Raw genomic sequence first — 24,919 nt, 5'->3', positions numbered from 1 at the left:
ACAATATTACATCTGCCAACACCAAGATATGAATTGCCAGATCATACTAAGTACGCTTTAGGTATATATCCACCTATGGCTACCGTTAAGTATACAGACCTAAAGAGTTAACAACTGACATAGTAATGAATAGCCTACACTAGGAATAACCTTTTGTCAGAAGAGGGCCCTTAATCTCCCTCAGATTAGATGGGTGAATAGCAAGGTACAAGACAGAAGTGTCAAGCCAAAAAGGTATCCTTCAAGAACCAGGAATTCAAACGCAGCAAAGCCCAGCAACAGGAACAAACTGTGTGAGGCAGATTGAAAATGGCAGTGAGGGGAACTAAAAGACTAGCTAGCCAAAGCCAGAAAAATAAAACAAAAGGAAAAGGAAATGATGTATTTCAGAAGCAGAAGTCTATAAGAGTCAGTGGGTCTGCTACACTATTGGAGAATAAAGAAAAATCAAGGTGGAAAGGGACACTGCAGAAAAAGTGAATGGATAAAAATTTTCAGAAGCACTCAAGTCCAATTTCCAAAACTGACTTAGTCACTCAGGAGCCTAAGTCTCTTTAAGAGACAACAGGGACGGCCCTATACCAGCTGCCAGCAACTGGCACCCTAAGCGAACCATGCAATCAGCGCTCCCCATCCCCAAACCCCAAGGGCAGATCTAGGCTGAAGTCTTTGGTAAGCTGAGAAACATTTTGCCCCTTTTTTCCTTTTGAGGTTTTAAGCGTTTTTTTAAAACAAGGCTTAATTATTCGGTTTGTCCATCTGTCTGTCAAACCAATGTTTCTGAGATCAGATAAAATAGAGACATGACATTTTCAGAATAGATTTGTACACAACAGCTAGATGATATTTCAGTCAGATTTCAAATAAAAATCCATTAAAATGTTAATTATAATTTTTATTTATTACAAATCCAAAATCATCTACACCGCTACCTTGATATAACGCCACCCGATATAACATGAATTTGGATATAACACGTAAAGCAATGCTCTGGGGGTGAGGGGAGCTGCGCACTCCGGTGGATCTAACCAAGTTCAATATAACACGGTTTCACCTTTAACGCTGTAAGATTTTTTGGCTCCCAAGGACAGCGTTATATCGAGGTAGAGGCGTATTACGCTATCCTGCTTTAACTGCCATTACCATCACATCCAAGAAAGAAATAAGAAAACTCTTAAATGAACTTTAATGTGTATTTACAAAATACTCCAAATAAAAAAAAACAGTGCTCTTAAAACATGACTTTTCTTGCTTTAAGTTTTGAAAATTCAGTCACTATTTCTTTTAGACCCAGTTTTCCGTCTATTTCATGCTCTACTGACATTGTGGCAAGGCCAAAAGCCTCTCTTGCACCATTGCTGAGCGCAGGTATGTTTTTATCAGTTTTAACTTTGAGAAGGTACGTTCCCCAGTAGCTACAGACACTGGCAAAGTTAAAAGAACGCGTAGAGCTATAAAAATGTTTGGAAAACTGTGAGTTTATTTTCACAAAAAAACTTCAGTACTTCTTCAGGAGCGGAATGTTTCTTAAGTCGTCTTGAAAAAGCCTAAAGCTCACTACACAAATCTGTAGAATCAATGTCTTCTGAATTTTCATGAGTCAGTGCCGACTCTCCGCTCCACATGAATTTCCGGCTATGCAACCTTGATGTATATTCAAGTTAGGGTGTCACTAGCATTGCAGCTCTTGTTGCTGGCAGATGTGTTTCATTGCGGCTGAGTTATTGCTTATCAAAATTGCAGAGTGGGTCATTTTGACCTCATGTCGCAAATTGAAAAAAAAAATTCACTAAAATATTATTTCCTTTGCAGTAAATAAAAGATTTGATATAATAAATTCTCAGAAATGTAGAGAAATGAATTATAATCCATAATCCCTCTGTACATGCACGGGAATTGAAATAATGACATTTGTTATTTTATTTGGTTTTTTTAAATTAAAAAAAAATGAAAAAATGAAAAAGATTAATTTTTTTCCCTTGAATTTGGCGCCCCATTTAATTCGGCAGCCTAGGTGACTGCCTAGTTCGCCTATATGGATGGGCCACCCCGAGAGAAAATGGTAATTAGTCTCCTAAGGTGCCTGAGTTGCTTCTGAAAAATTGGTCTTAAGTGCTTCTGAACATATTGCCCATCAACTTCTGTGCATCAGTCTACAGCACAGATTATGTTTGGAAATACTTACATCGGACTTACCCTTTTCAGGTAATAAAGATGCAGGGCTGTCAGAAACTGACCTGTCAAAAGAGAGGTGCTAGAAGAAAGCCAAAATTAAATAACAAGTCCCCAGGATCATATGGTATACCTCGAGTTCTGAAGGTACACAAGAATGACGTAGCTAAGCTACTGAGAAAATATAACCTATTAAAAATAAGCTGCTATATTAGAGGAGCATAAGGAAACCAACATTGTGTCTCTCTCTTAAAAAGACAAGATTGTGAAAGCTACAGATCAGCATGCCTTGCCAGGCAAACTGTTTGAAATCAGAGAGATAACAGCATAAAACATGAACAGGCACAGGATAGGATAGAGACAAAACAGCATGTTTCTGAAAAAGAAGAACTATTGGTCTTTGAGAGTGACAATAACAAAGTGGATAAAGGAGAGAGTTGTATTTATTTACATGTTTCAAAAAGCCTTTTATAACATCCCTTAGCCTGTTAAGGGATCTAACATACTGACGTAAAGAACTGTCATCATTATAAACTGGTTAAGAGACAAAACAAATAGAAGAAATAAACTGTCAGCTTGCATCAAAGAAAGATGCTAATCATGGGGTGCCCAAAGAATCTGGACTAGGACTGCCAGTGTTTAAAATAGGTATCAGTGATCTGTTCAAGAAAGTAATCAGTGAAATGACAACATTTGCAAATGACATTATTTACGTTGGTCAGGCCAAAAGAAGACCAAGAACTACAAAAAGTCCTAGCCAAGTAGATCATGAGGCAAAACTATTGTAGAACACATTAATGGAAAAGAAATGTAAGGTGATGTACATTGGAAGGAACACTTTACAGCCCACACACTTGGTTGGATCTAAATCATAACTTCTTAGGAAGAAGATCCAGGTATCACTGAGGACAGCACAATGAAGACACCCAATTAACGTGTAATGGAGGTCTCAAAAGAAAATGAAGTTAGGTTGTATTAAGAAAGGAACAGAGGGTACTGAAAATATAATATTGCCGTTAAATAAATTGATAACCTGCCCTTACCTTGAATATTGTGTTCTGTTCTTACCATCTCAGAAAGGAATCTAGCAGAAATAGACAGGTTGTAGAGAAGGGCATTGAAAATGATTAGAAACATAGAAAGACTTCCTTCTGAGGGGAAGTTTAAAAGACTAGGGCTCCCTACAAGCCAATTTTTTTTAAAGGAGCGTATAGTTTAATGAGGGGACTAATAAGAGAGGGCATAGCAAAGGTATAGAACAAGTGAATGATATGGAATATAAACTAAGAGTTCCCATTTACCCTCCTCTCATTGTATAGAAGAGGACATGAAAAAGACCACACGTTTAAAACTGATTAAAAGGAAACGTTTAAACACAATTGTTCTGGCACAGGAGACTGAGGTCAAGAGTTTAGGATTAAAGAGGATTAGACGTTTATGAGATTGGGTAACAAATTATAAGGAATATAAACACAAGAGTATTTCAGAGACAAAAATCAACCACCAACTCTGTGGGTACTAGGAAGAAACTATGAAGTATCTGGTACTGGCAAACTACTAGATGAGATAGACCATTGGTCTGATCCAGTACAAAAATTCCGATGTTCCCAAGATTAAGACATAAGGACAGATGACAAGCCCACCACAGCGAGACTGACATGATTTCTATCATTGTTATTAAAAGCACTTTGGCCCTATCTGGGGCCTAAGCCATTTTCAGCCACAGTTAATGGTGGTCACTGGGGATCCATTTTTGACCATAGGTAGTTTTCAAGTGATTAAGGCACTTAGGAAGCTAAGCCACTTTTGAAAATCAGACTCTGACACTTGAATATGTTATCCCCTATAAACAAAGCATATACAACTAACTTCTGATTTCTATATTGAATTCAGTTCCACACTAAAACCTGAACTTTTTAGTCACAATAGGAAAATAAGGTTTTCTTTTAAAAAAGTATAAATAAACCCAGGTACACACTGTATGCAGACCAATCAGCCAGAATATTCATTCATACTATACTTTTCAGGACCTTAAACTAAGGTTTAATTATTGAGTACACACACTATTCGCTTTAGGGAAGCCAACTGCACAACAGTTCTTTCCAAAGCGATTTGTTTCCTACATACATTCTGCAGTTCTTCAGACTAGTTCATCCTTCCATCCACATGCATAACTCCCAGTGGGGTAAGTGTGGGCAAATCAAGGGGAAATTGGATTTTCTCATGTGTCTACCTTGTAGCCTCTTGAAAGTTGATGATGCGGAGTTATGGATTTGCATATATGAGAAACAGCACAGGCAGGTATTTCACCACTTGGACTACTCTGAAAAGTTTCTATGCAAAAATGCTTTTTACTTAGCAGAAGTGCTCTCTGAATATATTTAGAATCTAATCTACTTTCTTTAGTGACAAAAGAAAAACTACTACTTTTTCCTATTGTCAGTGCTGCAAAGACAACTTCCGAGGCTGGATTTTTCTGGCTTATGCCTCAACAGAAATGTTAATTAAGTTTAATTTGAAGGGACATCTATATGATCCCATTTTCTCTATATTATGCCTTCAGTAACAGTCATGCAACACCAACTGCAGCAATATGGTTATACAGGTGAAAATGGGGCCAGCACTTGACTGTTCTTTTTTCCTGAAAGAACAGAAACCACGCTAGCAATGATGCAAGATCTAGAAACAAGCCATTTTGAGCATTAGAAACCAAGATCAGTATTACAGAACTTTTTATTTGTAAACTGAGTAAACTAGATAAGAAAGCAACTAAGTAACAAATGTAGAACTATACCATCTCATATCATTGCATCTTTTTTCTGAGTAGATCCACATGGCAAAGCATCTTGCCCATTATATTATCTACCATAACACTAGATTGACAAGTGTACTTCAACTATTAATGAACCCATTCAGAAGTTACCTTTTTAGTGCATTTCTTGACAGTGTTGATTAACTCTTGCATCACCAGATCCACGCTTTTTAAGCAAGGCCCTTTCAGCTTCACTATCTGTTTTTTAACTATAGCCTCAAAGGCCATGTCTGGAGTAAACAAACCTGTTCTGTGGACATATAATAAAACATGTAAGATACTGAAGAAAGACTTCAGGGAAAAAAATACATCTTTTTATATTGAATGTAAAGCAGAGTCACAAACATCATTATGATATAAACAAAATGATTCTGCAAGTTGCAAGATGAATGACTAGCTTAAAAAAGTCTAAATACAGCATATGTTTATTAGTAACAAACATGATGCACTCATCTGACAAGCGCTGTTCAGTTATGAGAACAGCTCATAGAACATGCTCTGTAGTTTAGTTTGTAAAAGTAATGAAGTATTAGTGATATTAGACTTTAATACAGCACTTTCTCTGTTATTAAACCATTATTGAGAAATGGAATGAGACCATTGAGTTTTGACATGTGAATTATGGAGTGTGTAGATTAAGAAAATGGTGAATTAGAGATTCAAATTAATAGTTTAGCATGGAGGGAGAGTGCACAGTCACTATCTCTTAGGGGTCCACCATTCATGCAGCTACAGTATGGGCAATTGTTGGCCAGCATTTCTATCAGACAGCATTTTCATTTTCAGGGGGTGACAGGCCAACTATAAAAATAGTCAGATGAAAATGACATGCAAGGCCTAGCACAGCACTCACTTGGTCTGTTTTCAAACAGAAGATTTAATATGAAAATTAATGTTTTGTTTTTTTTTAACATGTGGAGTCTGAATGAAAAAATAAAAAGTCCACTTAACCTGCAACTGTAATTCATCAAGTTGAGTGCAAGTATACTGTAAAGCTACTCTTGAGGTATGTACATGTACTTTCAGCAGACAGAGTCAAAACCATCTAAAAGCAGTGACAAGTGGCGCTACTGCTCACTTGCACAGGACTGACCATTTGGATAGAGTTACATAAAAATAAATAATCCAAGTTCCTTTCATCCCCAAACACATCAAAAGTCCTTCTCCCATCCATTCAAAACCCTGAAGAAGCAGGGCAGTTGAGTGGTGCATGTGGACCTATATTGGCTGACATCTCACGGAACTAGTTACAGACAGACAAATAGCCCTTATTTCTCCTTCAAAAACTGCCTGTACAGAGCCCCACTTAGGAGATATTAACTAGAAGTCACACAGCCTTTAATGACATAGGTCTAAAGAAAAGTGAAGATTATAGGACTGCTATCCCAAATTGACCATCCCATCTAGCTGACAAGCCAAGAATAATGCTTTACAAATGTAAGCACTGAGCTCAAGGTAGCAGCCTGAAGTGTCCACAAAGGAGATATTTTCTTAAATACGTTGGGCAAAGGGCTTTGGATCGAGAGGAGCGTGACTTTAGATTCTAAAGTATTGGAACACAAAGTAGCTCACAGCAGATCTGTCTACAGCAGGGATTGGAAACCTTTCAGAAGGTGGTGTGCTGAGTCTTCATTTATTCACTCTAATTTAAGGTTTTGCATGCCAGTAATACATTTTAATGTTTTTATAATGTCTCTTTATATAAGTCTATAATATATAACTAAACTATTGTTGTATGCACACAGGCTGGCTAACCTAGTGAGGAGGGCTTTAAACTAGGTTCGACGGGGACAGGTGAGCAAAGCCCAAAGGTAAGTGGGGAACATGAAGACCTAGGAGATGGGTCGGAAACAAGAGGGAGCGTGGGCTATAATGGCAGAGAGAAAGGACGGCTCTGCCCGCAAACACTGCCGAGCCAGATCAACACCAGTTATCTAGAATGCCTATATACAAATCGCGAGATATATGGTAATAAGACAGATGAATCTGAAGCTGCCATAAAACATATAATCTAACTAACTATAGACACTGTGCATCACTTGAACTATGGTGCATATCTACACATAGATATGAATGTGGCATGTGGATGGATATAGTCCTCCAGTACAAGAAGGCATAGACAGGGAAAAAGGAGGAGTGTGGCCTTATATATTAAAAATGTACACACTGCGCACTAGAGTGCAGATGGATGTGTCACAGTAGTCTCTAGCGCACGTTAGGATAAAAGGGCCTAAAACTATTAGGCGTGATAGTCGTGCTAGGAGTCTACTGTACAGCCCACCTAATCAGCTGGAATGCAGCGTGATGCAGGCTTAATTTACAACTACAAACTTAATCCAAAGCCCAAGATTTACATGCATAGCTGACATGGAAACTTCGTCTATCCAATATATGTGCAGGACAAATACACCTGCCTGGCAACAGACTATCAATAAGCTCCTGGACTGCATTGCAGACACTTTTATTCACGATCAGTTGAGAACTACTAGGGGGGAGCGCGAAGGGCTCGATTCCCTAGACCTGCATTATTAACAAATCAGGAGGCACTCGCTTGAGGAATTTGAAGCTAGAAGGAAGCTGGCGTGAAAGTGAACATAAATCATAGAGTTGCCAATTCTAAGCGCTTAGAGGGTAGAAATGAGCTACAGGCCAAAATCAGCAGATATGAGCATTTCAGCAAGCAGATTTTGTACGTCAGAGAGCTGATAGGGCTAAGATAACCATGGGAATCAAGCAGCATGCAGGAAAAACACACTGTATGAGAGTTGCGAGATTTTCAAGGAGGACACTACTTAGGGCCAAATGCATCGCCGTATTTCTTGCATAGAGCGTTAAGCGAAAGCACACAAAAATACGTGCAAAAGACACCTAGTTTAAACAACGCACGATACTTAACCACTGACTACAATAAAAAGGAGCTCATAATAAAAACTAGAAACTAGTCAGATCTACAAAGGATGAATTAGCCAAACTAACACGCGAATGCAGGGGCTAAGATAGCAACGCAAATGCACAAATGGAGTCGAACTAGGCTTATGGAATAAGGCGACACAAGAAGACTTTTTAATCAATACATAGAACAAGAGAAGACAAAGACAGGGTGGCCCTATCATAAACAGATAGCTAAGTTAATTTCTCTCTGCACCTGTATAGGTTCACAAACAGGACTGCAACACCTGAACCAGAGGCACAATCAGAGGACAAATACTTTCAGAATCTGTGCGTGCAGCGGAAGCTCTGGTGCTGATCTTTATGTCTGAGCGCTCTCTCTGCGTCTGAACAAGTGACAACACGTACCACAGACTCGCTCTAACTTTACTTATCCAATTTTATAGACAAGTAGAAAGCTCGCGGTATAGTCTTTTAATTGTTTTCTTCGTATTGCAAATTGTGTAGCTGTCGAAGTATTTTAAATGGTATCTTCTAGTTGAGAAGCCTTTTTTCTCACACTTTCTATAGCTGAAAGACCCTGAAATTACACTTGAAATTACATGAATTCTTACCTTTCTCTTATATAGAAACTTTTCTGTAAAGACCCTGATAATTTATTCTTCCGCGGTTAAGTACCTAGATGATAGGGAGTCTCAACTCCAGGAATTGACTGTGGAAAAGAGCAACAGGGGGGAAAAACGCTGATCCTCGGTTAATCTCTGCTCTCTCTCTCTGAGAGAGAGAGGGAAGGGGGGAAAGGTAATGTCCTCCTTGCTTTAGATTCACGGAGTTTGAATCTACTATCTGCTCTCGGGTGAGGGGAAAAAGGGAGGGGGGAGATGAAATTCCTCTGTGTGGTTTAAGATCAAGGAGTAGAACCAGTACTCTCCAGGGTACCCAGGAGGAAAGCCTAGGAGAGGCACTAGTGAGGGAAGAGCTTACTTTCCTTGTATTAAGATCCAGGGGGTCTGGGCGTATGGGGGTCCCCAGAAGGTCTTGGGAGACCAGAGTTTATCAGGCACTCAGAAGTCCTATGGTGGCAGCTTATAGCATCTAAGCTGTTAATTAAGCTTAGAGGAATTCGTACTAGTACCTCATTTTTTGGACTCAAGGGTCAGATTGGGGGAGATATTATGATAGGCCACTGCTTCAGTGAGGAGGAGAAACGAGTAACAGGAAACTTGGAAAAGGCAGAGATGCTTAATGACTTCTTTGTTAGTCTTCATAGAAGTCTGAAGGATGTCTACATAGTGAATGCTTATGTGAGAGAATAGGTTTAGAAGATAAATAAAAAAGAGCAAGTTAAAAATCACTTAGAAAGTTAGTGCCTGCAAGTCACCAGGGCTGATGAAATGCATCTGAATATCAGGAGTTAATAAGGAGGTATTTGAGCCTTAGCTATTATCTTTGAAGTCATGGGAGACGGGAAAGTTCCAGAAGGCTGGAAAAGGGCAAATATAGTGCATCTATAAAAAGGGAAATAAACACCAGGAAATACGACAGTTAGTTTAACTTCTGTGCCAGGGAGATAATGAGCAAGTAATTAAGAAATCTCTGCAGACACTTGAGGTGGTAGGTGAGATGAAGCAGCATGGATTTGTAAAGAACAAATCTGTCAAACTAATCTGATAGCTTTCTTTGATAGGATAAACGACGTCTGTGTGATAAGGGAGAAGCGTGTGATGTGGATACCGAGACTGTAGTTAAGCATTGATATGGTCTCGCATGATATCTTATTTCGATAAACTATGGCAAAATACAATTTAGATGGGGCTACTATAAGTAGGGGCATAACTGGCTGATAACCATACTCAGAGAGTAGTTATTAATGGCTCCCATCCTGCTGAAAGTATAACAAGTGGGTTCCACAGGGGTCTGTATGGGACCAGCTCTTGTTCAATATCTTCATCAACGACTTAGATGCGCACAACGTTGCTTATTAAGTTTGCGGACGACACCAACTGGGAGGGACTGCAACTGCTTTGGGACAGCGGTCAAAATCAAAATGATTGGACAAATTGGAGAAAATGTCTGAAGTAAACGGATGAGTTCAATAAGACATGCAAAAAGTGTTCCACTTAGGAGAGAACAATCATTTCAACATAAGAATGGAAGGAGACTGTCTAGAGAAGGAGGTAGACGAGCTAAGAAGTAGCTCATAACATCTCTCTTTAAGGTGTGGATCAAAAGGAAGAATACATGACTACCTAAGGTGTCGTAACAATATCACCTTAGTTGCTGTTAGCCTTGTGAATAAAAACAGCTGACGTGATTCTATGGAGCAATAGCAGTGTTGTGAACAAGACACCAAGAATCATGTCTCCGCTCTACCCTCCGCGGCTAGCCTCAACTGGAGTACTGGGTCCAGTTCTGGCACTGCATTGCAAGAAAGATTGGGAGAAATTCGGAGAGGGTCCAAGAAGAGCAACAGAATGATAAAGTCTGAAACAATGACCATGAGGGAGCGAAAAATTGGCGTTTGTTAGTTGAAAAGAGAAGACGAGACGGGGGATCAGATAAGCAATCTTTCAGGTACAAAAAGGTGTCACCAGGAGAGGAGAAATTACGTTCACCTTAGCCTCTGATGATAGAGCAAGAAAAGCAATGGCTTAACTGTCAGCAAGGAAGATTTAGGTTGGACATTAGGAAAAAGTTCGTAACTGTCAGGGTAGTTAAACACTGGAATAAATTGCCTAGGGAGGCTGTGGAATCTCCATCTCTGGAGATATTTAAGAGTAGGTTAGATAAATGTCTATCAGAGATGGTCTAAACAGTAGTTGGTCCTGCCATGAGGGCAGGGGACTGGACTCAAAGACCTCTCGAGGTCCCTTCCAGTCCTAGAGTCTATGAATCTATGTAAAGTAAATAAGGTTTTTAAAATGTTTAAGAAGCTTAATTTAAAATTAAATTAAAACGCAGAGCCCCCCGGGACCAGTGGCCAGGACCCGGGCAGTGTGAGTGCCACTGAAAATTAGCTCGTGTGCCGCCTTCGGCACCCGTGCCATAGGTTGCCTACCCCTGGCCAACAGGTTCTAATTCACTGAAACAATCTCTGGGCTCCTGAATTTAACTCCATATGCTACAAATAATATGGAAGACTAACAAAAGGGTTTGGTCCTACCTAAGCCATAGCCAATAGCTCTTTAACATCTAGTCTAGCATTTTCCCAAACTTTCTGAAGCTGAGCCTCGCTTTAGGAAAATGAAATAAATCATGTCCACCTGACTACCTGCCATGTGTTGTTGAAGCTTAACGTATACAACTTTCATGCTTCTCTCAAGCACAGCTGTCCTTCACACCATGCCAAGGACGAACACCCAGAACTTTGAGAAACACTGACCTAGCCTATATAACATTATCTCCCCTGTACAGGGCTGGTGCAAGGAAGTTCCGCGCCCTAAGCGAAACTGCCACCTTGTGCTCCCCCGTCCAAGCCCTGCAGCAGCTCCTCCGTGAGGCACCACCCCCCATGGCAGCTCCCCCTCACCCTGAGGCGCCCCTCCCTCCGCCGTGGCAACTCCCCCCCCCGGGGAGCCGTCCGGCACCTCCCCACTCCAGCTCACCTCTGTTCCAGAAGCCCTGCAGTGGTGCCCATCACTGGGCTCATGTCACGTGCACTAAGCAGAGCTGTGGAGCTCTGCCCAGCAGATGGTGCCACCGCCGGCAATGAGAAGAATGGCATGGAATGGAATGCCCACTGTGCTGGGAGGGAGAGGGAGTCTGAGCCGCCACCAGGCAGCCCAGGGGTTCCCGCCAGGCGGCAGCGTGCTGACCCAGGGGAACCCCTGGGCTGGTTGCCGGTGGCTCAGACTCCCTCTCCCTCCCAGCACAGCAGCCGCTGAAAGGCTTTAAAAAAAATTGGGGGCGTCGCTTTTTGGCACCCCCAAATGTTGCGCCCTAGGCAACCACCTAGTTGGCCTAAATGTAGCACCAGCCCTACCCCTGTAAGTTATATGGTTCAGAGAAAAGTCCTGGTAAAAAAATAAAATTGGAGTGGAACTTAAATTTAGTCAAGATCAGGTAAAGGATGGTATCACATAATCTTTATTTTAAGGGAATTCAGCCATCAGGATTTAGATCTCACCCATTCTCCTTGGTGTTACAGATACTAGCAATGCTATAAGTACAGGTGATGCAAAGAATATTTTCCAAAGGGCTCCCACAGCGATACCAAATCACGTGAGCATCAAATTTAATTTCAAGGAGAGTACTGTTCTCAAGTGGGTGGAAAAAACATGCAATTGTCCTTTCAGAAATTGTTTCACTAGAATGTGCAAATATGGATAATCCTTGGCTGGACAATTATATTTGTCATCATTTTCTTATAAAGTGTCTCTCTGTAATCCTACATGCTAATACTAATACTAAAACTAATCCTACGTGCTAAAACAGACAAATCATCCCTATTTAAAATAACCAGCCCATCTCAAACCAAGTATTTCACCTTCTCCAGATGTAAGTTACAGATATTTCCACAAAATGAACCCACGCTGAACTCCTCAGTAAATTGGTCATTTAGACACAGCAAACAATACAAGACACTGAAGCAGTGGAAGATGCACAGTCTTGGTCAGCAGCACAAATTGAAAATCTTTTCCATTTTAAGGTATAGATTTTCCTCAAAGATTTAAGACTTTCCAGAAATATTCGCTTAACAGCTTAAGATGACTCCAGATCAGAATTTCACAATACACCACATTGCAAGCCATGATATTTAGGAATCTCAGACCTGAATAATGGATTTGACTTTGATACTGTGAAAACAGATGTGGAAGAACTGAAAGGCAGACTAGATGCTTCAGCAGCAGGGATAATAGATCCAAATACAGATACTGACATGCCCACAAAGGACCGAACTCTTGCAATCGGTACCACTGCTGAAGCATAAAGGAATAAAAGTATACAGCAGAGTATGGCCCCAAGCTAGAAGAAAGCTGTTCAAGGATTCTGGATCACTATTTCTTACAGAATAAAAACTGAAGGCACACTGAATTCTCCTTCAAGACAAAGGGAGCTTTTTGAAGGATCCCTGTAGTTTGGAATATCGATAATGCCAAAAACTTGAAAAACCCCTCATGATGGGGCTGATAAATTAAGAATGAGGCTGTCTGCCAAGACCATGTTCTTGCATGGAAAAAAACCCCAGAGAGCTAGAGGTGCAACTTGATATGGAATGCACCACTTCCTCAGGCTAGACAGTTTCTTGACACAAACAACAGGAACGAGCTCCCCCTACTAGTGCATATGATACATGGCTGTGGTGATGTCTGTCAAAATCAATACAGATTTGTCACGGATATAAGGAAACAAAGTTCCCCCTACCATCATATTGCTTTGGATTCCAAGAAATTTGTAATCCTAGATCTCTACGGACTTTGAAACCCCTTGTACCTAGAGACAGTGTAAGTGGGCATCCCAACTTACGCCTGAGGCATCTATCAAAATCACAGCTGTCTACCATGAGAGTCCTGTATGCTTTAGGGTATTGTCATCAGTGTTTATAAGCCATCTTTCAGAGTCCAGTAAGTTGTCCTCATCCAGTACTCCACAGTTCTCATTCTGAGCCTAAATAAAGAATCATCTATTAGGTTCTTATTTCTGTGAGCCTCTTATAAGCAATGCAATATCATGTGTTTATGCAGTTTTTAGTAGGTGATGGATGCTTAGTCATAACTTTCACTAGAAAGCTCCCATGTTATGTCCCAGAGGAATTTATACAGTGCTTTGGGGCATCACCAGGCATCTAGGGTAACAGTTGAGAGAGAAACATAATGAAGGTGAAACTTCATGCAGTAAATAGACATAGGAATGAACTTTGTCTAGTTAGTAAAGCTCTGACAGTATCAGATAAGTGGAGTTAGAAACAATAACTCCTATCCAATGCCAGGGAAATGTAGCTATAAGTCTCCACTAGTTTAAAAAGAATGCAAGTTGTAAATGGGAATTTGTGTAATCCAGTTGACCTAGGAACAAGTTCATTGCAGATGTGACACACACTTTCATTCTGGCTCTCTGGTGTCTTAACACCTGTGCAATATGGGTGTAAAAAGTTAACAAGTCTGAATGGAATTTATTTGCACTCTGTACAGATAAGTAAGTACAAGTGTAATCCACTGATGAGCTTGTTACAAGTCCTGCTTTGTGCTGATCCACAGAGTATCTGAGTGTGACAGATATAGCAACTTACTGCCCGATACGGGATCTTATTAAATTAAGGTATCATTGGGCTGCATTGTATTAAACGAACAGTTTATGTGTGATTCTGTTCTACTCCATAGGGAAGGTCTGCCACATTTCCTCCTGGAACCAAAACCAGGTACCATCTCCTGGGAAGCTTCACGTATACTAGCATAAGCACAGTCTGGATGAGCTCTCCCCTGACATCTAGTGGTGAGCTGTGCAAAAAGACTTCAGAAGCTGATCTCATTTGCATGGACACACCCACTCTGGAACTGCTCGCCCAAATGATCATTTGTGGCTGGTGCTGAATCCCCAGTCTCCTTGTTATTGGGGCAAGAGTAATAAAGGATTGCTATCCTTGTCATGGGAACCGAAGGCAGCAGAACTGTACCTCTCATACCCCAGTGGAGGGACTCACCCTCAGCTGAACAGAACTCACTAGGCAGGGGACATGGGTTCCAAAACCCAATGAGTTGAGAGAGGATAGGAACAGGTACTTGTATCTGGTAGTGTGGGCCTTGTTTAAGGGTTGTAGACACCCTTTAACCCTTCCTCTCTCCATTGTGTAATAAATGAGCTAATTTAGACTCAACTGAGAATCTTGTTACGGGCTGCAGAGCTGAAATCACTGATACCTAGGTCTAAATATTAGACCAACTTTGGGATGGTGTTTCTATTGCAAGAGACTGTCCAGTGTGCACCAGCAGTGAGGTTCCCCCTCTAGCAGCTGAAATTGAGAGCTGTGTTAAGTGTGGTGAGTAAGCAGCTGGTAGAGAGGCCTGGCAAGTGGCCCACAGGACAACTGGCAGAGAGGCATGACCAGCAGAGCAGCTGGTGGAGAGGGCCAGAGCAGAGCCTCGCAGAGGCGTGGCAATCAGCCCTTGGGGCAACAAGCAAGTGCCCGAGCAGTGAAGCGTGTAAGGTGCCACTCTACCACCACCACCACCACCCCGCCTTCCACACAGGGTGGGAGGTGAACTCTGGGGATGAACCTCTGAAGTCTGGGGCTGCACTGGCCAAGGACAGCAACTGTGAGTCACGTACAGAGAAGGCATGGGCACACTAAAGGAACTTTTGGGTTGCTGGACTTAAGACCCTGAGGGGAAAAGGACACTGCCCAACTTACTTGGGGGTGCATCTTTTGCTCATGGTTTGTGTTTATGAGCTCTAGTTGTGGTGTTTTCCCAAATTCATGCTGAGTTAATTCCCTCCTTTTATTAAAAGCTTTTGCTACACTAAGACTCTGTGCTTGCGAGAGGGGAAGTATTGCCTTTTAGAGGCACCAAGGGAGTGTTGTGTAATTGTCCCAGGTCATTGAGCGGGGGCTCGCACCAATTTTGTGTTGTATTGTTGAAAGAGCACCCCGAGATATTGAACCCTGCCCTTGTTGCTGCTGTCTTCACCTGGCAGAAGGGTTACACTAGTGCAAACTGGATTCTCATAGACCAAAAGACAAAAGGAAGGAATTTTGGATAAACAGGCCAAACTTAAACTGACTCAGGGCCTTCTTCCAGTAAACAGAAATACCTGCTGTCCAAGGGGGACCCCGACTCTTGCAGAAGAGTTGAGAGGACTTTGTCCTACTAGGGCCCCATAAGCCTGATGGTAAGCTGTTAGCATGTATACAACATTGTTTTAAAATATATGTTTTCTCTGTAATGCCTTTATCTGAAGAATAAGTGTGATTGCTTGGAAAAAGCTGTATGGTAACTTGGAACTGCTGGCAATTATACTCTTCAGAGCCCTCTGGTAACAAGCAAAGTGCAGGTGCTGGCCTATTGAGGCAGGCTGGCTTGCTGGGGTTATCACAGTGTAAGGCAAGGAGCTGTGCAGCCAGGGCCATCCCTAGCTATTCTGAGGCCCTACACAGTCCTCCCATGGGGAGGGTGGCAGGCCTCTGTGATGGGGGAGCTGGCCCCAGGCCTCCGTGGGGGAGGGGAGCTGGCTTGAGGGACAGGGGGGAACCACCCCCTAGCACTAACCCGCAGCATGGCTGGGGCTGAGCCACTGCACTTCCCCACTGCCAGTGAGTGCAGGCCAGGCCCTGCTTCAGTCTTCAGGGGAGTGGGGGCAGAGCTAGGGAGGAGCAGGGGAGGGAAGAGGTGGGGCTGCGGCAGGGTAGAGGCAGGGCAGGGCAAAGCAGCGGCAGGGGCTTTGGGGAAGGGGTGCGGTAGGGGAAGGGCTGGGGTAGAGCAGGGATGGAGCAGGGGCCGGGACCATGGGAAAAAGGCAGAGCAGGGACTGGAGCAGCACGCAGCTGAGCACGGCACCAGGAAATTTGGTGCACCAAATTCCTGGTACCCTACGCAGTTGCATACTTTGTGTATGGGTAAGGATGGCCCTTTGTGCAGTCAAGAGGGAGAACGTTGCGGGTTTCAGCCCAAAAGAGGCAAAGGTTTCTGGCTCCCAGCTATTAACTAGGTGCCCTCAACAGGCCCCAGAGGTGCAGCTACCCTGAAACTGTGAAAATGAGTTGTTATAGCCCTTGGCTACATTGTTACATGCCCAGCTACAGTCTTAGATCTTTAGCTGGAACTATAACAGCTCATGCCTTTAGCTCTGAAGTTTCCCAGTTCAATCCCCAGTGTGTGGACCAAGATAGCGTCAGCTACACAAGGTCAGAGAATTAAACCCTGTGAGACATGTTCCCAGGAAACATTACTAGAATGTTCCTTTACTCATAAGACCAATAAATATAATTAAAGGTGGACAGATTGAGACTTCATGGGTAGCGTGGGTAGTAACAAATTTAGACGTGTGTCAAATTTTCATCAACAGGAAGGAGCCCAATAATCCAACAAGGTTTGGCAGAAAGATACCAGTAGAGCCTATGCAATCTCTTGGCCGTTGGGTTTCCATCCTCCCATATACCTTTGGATGCACTTGCTCATTTTTGCCCATAATTAGCAAATATGAAACCTTCACTGGCTGAACAGATATGCAATGATGAAGAATCTGGAATAAGTAGAACACATATGAAAATATTTATTTGCATATTCCAGAATTCATCTTCCTAGAGAGCTTCAGCACCTTGGGAAAATGGTCAGATCCATGATCATAACATGATTCAAGAGGCATAAATATGAATGCTTCAGTAGAGCAAAACCAGAAAGCATCCATGATATACTGTGAAACAAGCTTGACAAGCTTTGTGTCAGCGTCTGTGCCAATGTTGAACCAATCCTGCATTGAAATCCTTGATATATGATGCCTACATCTTCTGATGGCTAGCCTTCGGTGGCAAATGCTCAATCCATCTGAAACAGCATCAACATCCCAAATTCTAATAACTCTGAGTTTCAGTAGTGTCTACATACCAAGCTCCAAACAGCATCAAGTTTATAATCTCATCATGTGCCTTACCTTATCTGCTTTCTATGGAGACAAAATAGTTTTTGGATTTTTTTTTTTAAGGAATGAAATTCTAATCAAAACTAAACTGTGTTAAAGGTCTTGTTAATGTTTGCTCAGTGCACCTCACATACCATTGTCATAATATTTATCCAAAAAGTGAGCTATAATAAATCTCAAAAATCATAATTCATTAATCATTAATATTCTTGCGTGACGTATGTAGAGTATAAGCTTTGTAATTAAATGTACATACATCACACAAGAATACTACTAGTTACTAGTTTTCCAATGATTTCTTACATGCCACCTTTTGGATAAATACCATGACAACAGTATGTGAGGTGCACTGAGCATACTAGGGCTGACAAGAGTTGCTGACAGAGTAGTGAACCGCCAATGTGTCACAAAATGTTCAAGCCATAGTGGCTGCCCTTAAAAATGAAGCAAAATATTTACTGAAACTATATTTTTCTTTAGCCATAATGCCAACCTATGGAGGCGGGGGACGGCACAATATGTGATAAGCCTGAGTGCTATCCTAGACTTTTTAAAAGTAAATGATAGAAAACATTAACAACATTTTGTTCTGATTAGAATTTCATTCCTTAAAAAAAACCCACTATTTCTTTCCTTTTAGAATTGCTTATATACATCCGCACTCATGAACAGCACACACAACCTTCCTGTTGATCAGAACACTCCAGAAAGCAGATAAGGTAATGCACGTGTTCAGATTACAAATCTGAGATTGCAGGAAGATCGTTTGCATTGTTAAAATCACCAGCTGGGGAGAAGCCAGCATGGCATCTACTCCCAGCAGAGGAAAGGAACTTTACCTGGAGGTACACTTCAGAAGAATACATTTCAAAGGTTTACTGGGCTATAAAGAGAGGAGGAGTAAACCACTACGTCATCCTTTACCTGCAGACACAAAGAAATCAAGTGCTGTGAACTGCATTTGGATCCTGGCTAAGGACTATGCTGGAAAAAGGATTATGGTGAGAAAATGAATATGAACAAAATACTCTAGTTTGTTGAGTTTCTATCTTAATAACATATTTTCACTTTGATTGTTTGTGATCATTCCTATGCTTATTCCTTCTACTTGATATCTCTTAAACCCATGTCCTTTAATTAATAAACTGCTTTTACTTTCACTATAAACCAAGACAGTGCTGTGACTGAAGGGAAAGGTGTGAACCTCAGGTAAGCTAATAGACAGCTGTGTACTGTCTCTTTAAAGGAGAGAAGAACTTGATAAGGTTTTGTGAATGTTCTAGTGGGAGGGACTGGATACTACAGGGAAACCTGTTTGGGGGAAAACATGGCTACAAGGGCTATTGGTGTTACCCTTTGAGGAGTAACCAGACTGGTGAAAGCCACGGAGGGGCTACTGTGCTGTGAATCCGCCGCAGGTATCAGGGCTCCGAGCCACAGCTGCACAGCACAGAGCACCCATGGTTACAGGGCACGTGGTGACAACCCCTTACTGGTCTGGGTTGAACCCAGAAGTGTCCATTTCATTTAGTTTTTGCATTTGACATAGAATGTATATGGTAGGCAACTAAAGCCAAGCAAAGAAATGATTGAGAATCACTCTCTTTTCTGAATTTTGTGCCTTCAGTCCATCAATCACACTAATTCCATCAGCCATGGTGCTGCATAAAAATCTTGTTTATATGTGGGTGCTCTAACAGCAGCGATCAGTACAACCAGAAGAATTGTGTTGACTTGCTCTGCACATGATCTCTCCATAAGTCCCAGACAAATTTGGTATCTCCATGCAAATTAGTGGGCATGAGAGCCACCAGTCTCATGGCTATGTTAAAAATGCAGGCATGAGATATATTTTTTTTAAAAAAAAATCAACCACCAGGCAGATGAGAAGGTGATGAATGTGTTTATGGATTAACAAGATTATGCTTTCTGTAGATGTGTCTGAACCTGGAGAAATAGGAAGCACTTGCCTGATACCATGTATGTTTTTGATTGCATAGCTTATTTCTCTCCGCAGTTCTTTCTCATTGAATTCCATCTAGAGGAACCAAAGGATAAAAATCATATTATACACAAATGCTTTTGACAATTCTGCAGAACATCCTACTAGACAACCAGAGAGACCAGGTCCTACAAAACACACTCATGTTAGGATTTGGGGGTGGTCACCTTAGGAGAAATGTGTTCCATTTATTTATTTTTAAAATTCTGTTTGTCTGATACACACACACGGCTTATCTGTAGGACTGGCAGAAGACTAGAGAGGGTGTCTCAGGCAGAAAGTTTTTTGTTTTTTTTTTGTTTTTTTTAACAAAAACCTACATTTTTCTATCATCTGGGGACGAATGCTTTGCATGTTTTGCACCCTAAACCAAACTGCCAAAAAAAAAGTCCAAAACTAATAGCTATTTTCTACAGCTCTAATTTTAAAAAGGAACCTAAATACTCGTCACTAAAAAAAGAATCTGAGTTGCATCAGAGGAAGTTGTTTACCTGCCCCATCTATCCAGAAAGAAGATGAGGAGAGCAGCCAACGGTGATAGAACAAAGGAAAAGGTAAGGAAAATAGCAAGAGCTGGGAAAAAGAGACAGACATGAATAAATATCAAAACATGACCGCTAGTTTTGACATTAGTCCATGCAGAAAGAGAAATGCAAGATGTCACATGTTGTGACGAAGTGGGGGGGTTTCTTGGTTTTTCTGTGTTTTCCAGTGGGTTGCATGCAGAGGGGGTGGGACTCAGTGTCCCTGGGTGTTACTGGTTTAATGAAATGAGGGGAGAGGGAGTTTGTTGTTACAGAGGACCGGAGAGGGAACTTGGGACCCCAGCCGATGGCTGGGAGGATGGAGACGCCAGCGACTGGTGCCCCAGAGACCCAGCACAGGAGTCACAGCCAGTTCTGGCCAATGGGAGGACAATGGGCGGCGAAGAGAGGACCCCGGTGACCTGACCAGCTGATTCCAGCCAGAGGAGGGCTGAGAGGAGAGGAGACACAGGCCTTCCTGTTTACAACCCTGTTTACCTGGAGAGAAGACAATGGACAGAGGCGAGGCTTGGGGTTGGGGATATCGGAGGCCCCTCTGGGAAGCAGGGGGGCTCTGGGCTGGAAAGGAGGAGCAGGCAGAGCCCACCTGGATGCAGGGGAGACTGGGATATGCTGGGCTGAGGGAAGCCAGGCCTGAGGCCCTGAAGAGTTTCCTGTGCTGTGTTCGACTCTCAATAAACCCTCCTGTTTTATGCCGGCTGAGAGTCACTCCAGTCCAGAGAACAGGGTTGCATCAACCCCTTCGGGGGAAGGAGGCCCGGGGGGTCCAGAGTGTGTGGACTCCCTGAGGGGCCCACGGCGAGAGACAGACGTGCTAAGGCTCAGAGAGGTGCGGTTCCAGGAGGTGGAGGGGCCTGATACCAGGAGAGAGTGGACCTCTGAGAAGGGCTGTCTCACTGAAAGGGGCACCCCCACGGACTGCATGGGGCCAAGAGTGAGCACGATCTGTGAGTCCGTGACACATGTAACAGCTGAATTCTACCAAGACTAATTTTTCAAGGTAAGTACAAGACGACATAGTTACAAAGATATTGGTTACAAAATAAGATTGATTCATTACAAATTTGGAAGAATACTGGAAATGAAATGGAGAAATTGGGGAGCAAAGGGGGAATGTTTTTGCTAAAGCCACAGAAAGCGAACATTTGAGCCATTTTAAAATAATGCAGAATTATGACTGATTTTTGAATATTGCATACAACAACAATCTGGGATTGTGAGTTGGTATTCATAAGCAGAAATAAAAATAAACTTCTTTCCTATGTATTGGTGATAGTTCTGCCCTTTTATGTAATTTACTCCTTCTGATTAAGGATTTTCCTGTTAGAATACCTTCAAAGGAAATGTAACTTCACTGCCACTATAAAAATAAATATGAAACTATAACAACACAACTCAAAGCAAGGAAGAAAGACAGACACATACCTTTACTAATTCAAAAGGAAAACGCTCATGGAAAATACGATTGATTTTGGCACCACCAGATAGTTCTAAAGTGTCAACTTGATCCCCTGATCCTTCAATTCTTTTTTCAAAGTCCACTGAGAACTGCTGAACCATCCTTAAAGTTCAAAACAGAAACAAACTCAACAATGCATAAGCTAAGCTTTTCATTTTTATTTCACTGTATTTATTGCCAATGAATGGTATTTCTAGGGTTAACAGTGGTACCTACATGTCCTTCTCCAATCCCAAAGACCACAAGCAAGTACAAGGTTTTTCAAGTCTTTTTATAAATGTATACTGCTTACTTTCTTAAAAACACCAGCTATTTTTAATTACATTTTATGTATGGCTTGATATAAATGTCCAGATAGGTTGGCACTCATACTGAACAGAGTCCCATGAGGGAACCCTATGATAATAAACAGCAGTTGACGCAAAGACAACTATGTTAAGAAAATGTGTATTTTTGATTAAAAAGCGAGAAAAGGTTCCCTGAACCACACCGGGCATTCCAGGGAGTTCCAGTTTAGCGCAGAGTATACAAACCACAGCCCAAGATTATAATGCTCAGCATAGGACAAAACAAAAAGATTTTCATCCAGCCCAGCATATTCTTATATGACTATTAAAATGAATTATGGAAAAATCTTTCTAAAATGGAAAGTGGCTAAAAATGTTATAATGCTTTCAGCCACAATAACCTCTTTGGAGTTTGCAGAGTGTATAAGCATCCTTCTGCATCTGCCTTTTACTGGGAAACATCAATATTCTAAGCTTTACGCTTAAAAAAATGAGAAACTATTACATACAGAAAGAAGGATGTGGACACTCACTGCAGTAAGGCTTTAGTCTTTCTAGTTGGATCTTCTGGTTTAAAGTTTTTATATGCCTCTACTTCATGCTCTATAGAAAGCAGCTGGCTCTGAAGTTTGCTCCTGAAGGTTGGCAGTGTATCTCGAATGTGATTGGTGAGTTGCTACAAAATAAAATGAATTCTTTAAACACTGGGAAGGCAGATGGATAGAAAGGATATAGCCCATTCCCTTTGATAGCCACACACAAGAAAATATGACCTGTGCTAGGCTTCCCAATGGAATTCACGTTGATCTTTGAAGTGACAGGTATACCCACAGGCAATACAAAAGCCTCTTTTCTTGTACACATACTATAAACAGGGCTTGAAAAATTACCTGAGATCCCTCCCCCTCACACACACACACTCAGTTGAGCACTAAAGTGAGGCTTGGTAAAAAATACTTGCTCAGCTACACCAACAAAAGCCAGGCATAGTTAAGTGACAGCATCATATTAAGTTCTAACCCTTTCAGAATGCCACTTATACAATCAACCAATGCTGTCGTCCCCTCTCCTCCCTTTGCAGGATTTCTCTACTGCTCTCAGGCACACAGCAGACTCTCAGTTTTCCAACTCTTCCATTTTACCTAGGGCCTCTGCTCTTTGCTTCACTTCCCCTTTTTAAGGATCTGCGACTCATTGAGAGTAAGCCACAGACTGATCTCCCATCCAGTTGTCGGAGACAACAAACCTAGCAGCTCTAGCGACACTACTCCCTCTCTTCCTCTTGCCCCCCGAAAAAGAGAAAACAGCTCTGCTGCTCCCTCCTGTTATGGGATGACAGTGTCTGAGTCACTCTGTTCCTTTCCTTTCTGTTCTTCCAAAAAGGCATCAGCATCCCAGCCACACAAAGCCGATTTACAGGGTCCAAACTTTTACTCACCCGGGGCAAGCATCTCATAGACTCAGACTCGTAGGTCAGAAGGGACCAATATGATCATCTAGTCTGACCTCCTGCACAAACCAGGCCACAGAACCCTACCCATCCACTTTTATAACAAACCCTAACCCATGACTGAGTTATTGAAGTCCTCAAAATTGTGGTTTGAAGACCTCAAGCTGCAGAGAATCCACCAGCATGCGGCTCTGGCCAGACCCTGCTCCCCTCCCGTTATCTGCTGTTGCCCGCTCTTAGTCCCGCCCTGCCACCTCCCCCTGCGTCTCCCACTGCAAACTCCCCTGTTAGCAGCTCTGTTCACTGCTCCTGTGCCGCTGCCTGAGCTGCCTGGCTACTTATATAGGACCCCTAAACAGGTAACAGCCCGTTCCAACTCAGGCTTCTAGCCTCTCTCCCAGCATCACGGCCTCCTTAAGCAGCCTTCACACACACTCACTCACACACAACAAAACTCCACAATACATCCACAAACTACAAAAACCTGCTGCCCCAAACAGATACTCCCACTGAAACTCCCCTGTTGAGGCAGCTCTGTTGCTGCTCCGCCAGGTGCGAACTATATCATACATTCTAGACACTCCACGAGTATATTTATTATTTAGAAAAGCTGGACCCAGCAAGTCCATGGTGGCACTGCATCTAGGATGCCTAAAGGAGGTTGGCAAGAAGTGATCAAAGCACTTTGCCCACTGTCTTTTTGAAACTCATGAGTGATCGGGGGAAGTCCCGGCATGACTGGAAAAAGGCTAATGGTTGTGCCTATCTAAAAAGGAAGGAGAGTATTCGGCGGATACTACACGGCCAGTCAGCCTCACCTCAGTTCCTGGAAAATCTGGAGCAGGTCCTCAGAAATCAATTTGAAGCACTTCAGGAGAGGAAGGGATCTTGAGGAATCTATATCAGCATGGTATCCCAAGGCAAGTCATGTCTGACTAACCTAATTGCTGTGTAAATGAGATAACTGGCTCTATGGTTGAGGTGAAACGCAGCTGGACGTGTTATTCTTGACATTAGCAAAGCTTTTGATATGGCTCTCCACACAGTCATTCTTGCCCAGAAAGTTAAAAAGAATTATGGGTCTGGATTGATTTCTATGGTATAAGGTCTGATATAAGGTGTGAGAGTTATTATTGGGCTCATGCGGGTTTTAGTGATCAATGCTCCATGTCTGCTGGCAGCCTTTTGTATCAAGCAGAGTGCCCAATTGTCAGTTCTGCGCTGGTTGTTGTTCAAGATTTCTGTCATTATATGATCTGGTAGGTATGGATGGATTGCCCTATCTCAGCAAGTTGCAGATTTATACTAATACTGGGAGGGAGTGATAGTATGCTGTTTGAGTTGGTATCGGATATAATAACATGCGGTGATCAATAACAAATAGAGGATTTGAGCTCAAAAGAATCTGATGAGCTGTCAACAAGGAGAAGTGCAGAGTCTTGATTCGGATGGAAGAATCCATGACAGACTAGACCAAGTGGTCATTAGGTCAGCTAGTTCTGTGAATATCGACCTAGGGGTTACAGTGGGCGAGAAACTGGATATGAGTCAGATGTTGCCTCTTGTTCGCAAGAAGGCTAACAGTATTTTTGGGCTGTTAAGTTAGGTAGCTGTGCCAGTCATGATTGCAGGACGTGTAATCATTTACCTTCTCATTTCAGCATTGGTGAGGCCTCATCTGTAGAGTACTTGTTGTTTTCAGTTTTTGGCCTCTACACTACCAAAAGGAC

The 24,919-nt window shown here is 42.2% G+C and overlaps 1 protein-coding gene across 1 annotated transcript in view; it reads right to left on the bottom strand.

Annotated features, from left to right (window-relative positions):
* DNM3 (dynamin 3) overlaps positions 1–24,919 on the bottom strand; it is a 327,480-nt gene that overhangs the window by 217,909 nt on the left and 84,652 nt on the right. The window contains 4 exon segments of the mRNA XM_075067972.1: positions 5,096–5,234; positions 19,417–19,484; positions 21,419–21,554; positions 22,273–22,415. Coding sequence (XP_074924073.1) covers positions 5,096–5,234; positions 19,417–19,484; positions 21,419–21,554; positions 22,273–22,415 — 486 coding nt within the window.

Source organism: Chelonoidis abingdonii, chromosome 7, assembly GCF_003597395.2.
Source record: "Chelonoidis abingdonii isolate Lonesome George chromosome 7, CheloAbing_2.0, whole genome shotgun sequence".
Lineage (NCBI taxonomy): Eukaryota > Metazoa > Chordata > Testudines > Testudinidae > Chelonoidis > Chelonoidis abingdonii.
The sequence above is the reverse complement of the archived record's forward strand: the minus strand, read 5'-3'. Positions and strand labels throughout refer to the sequence as shown.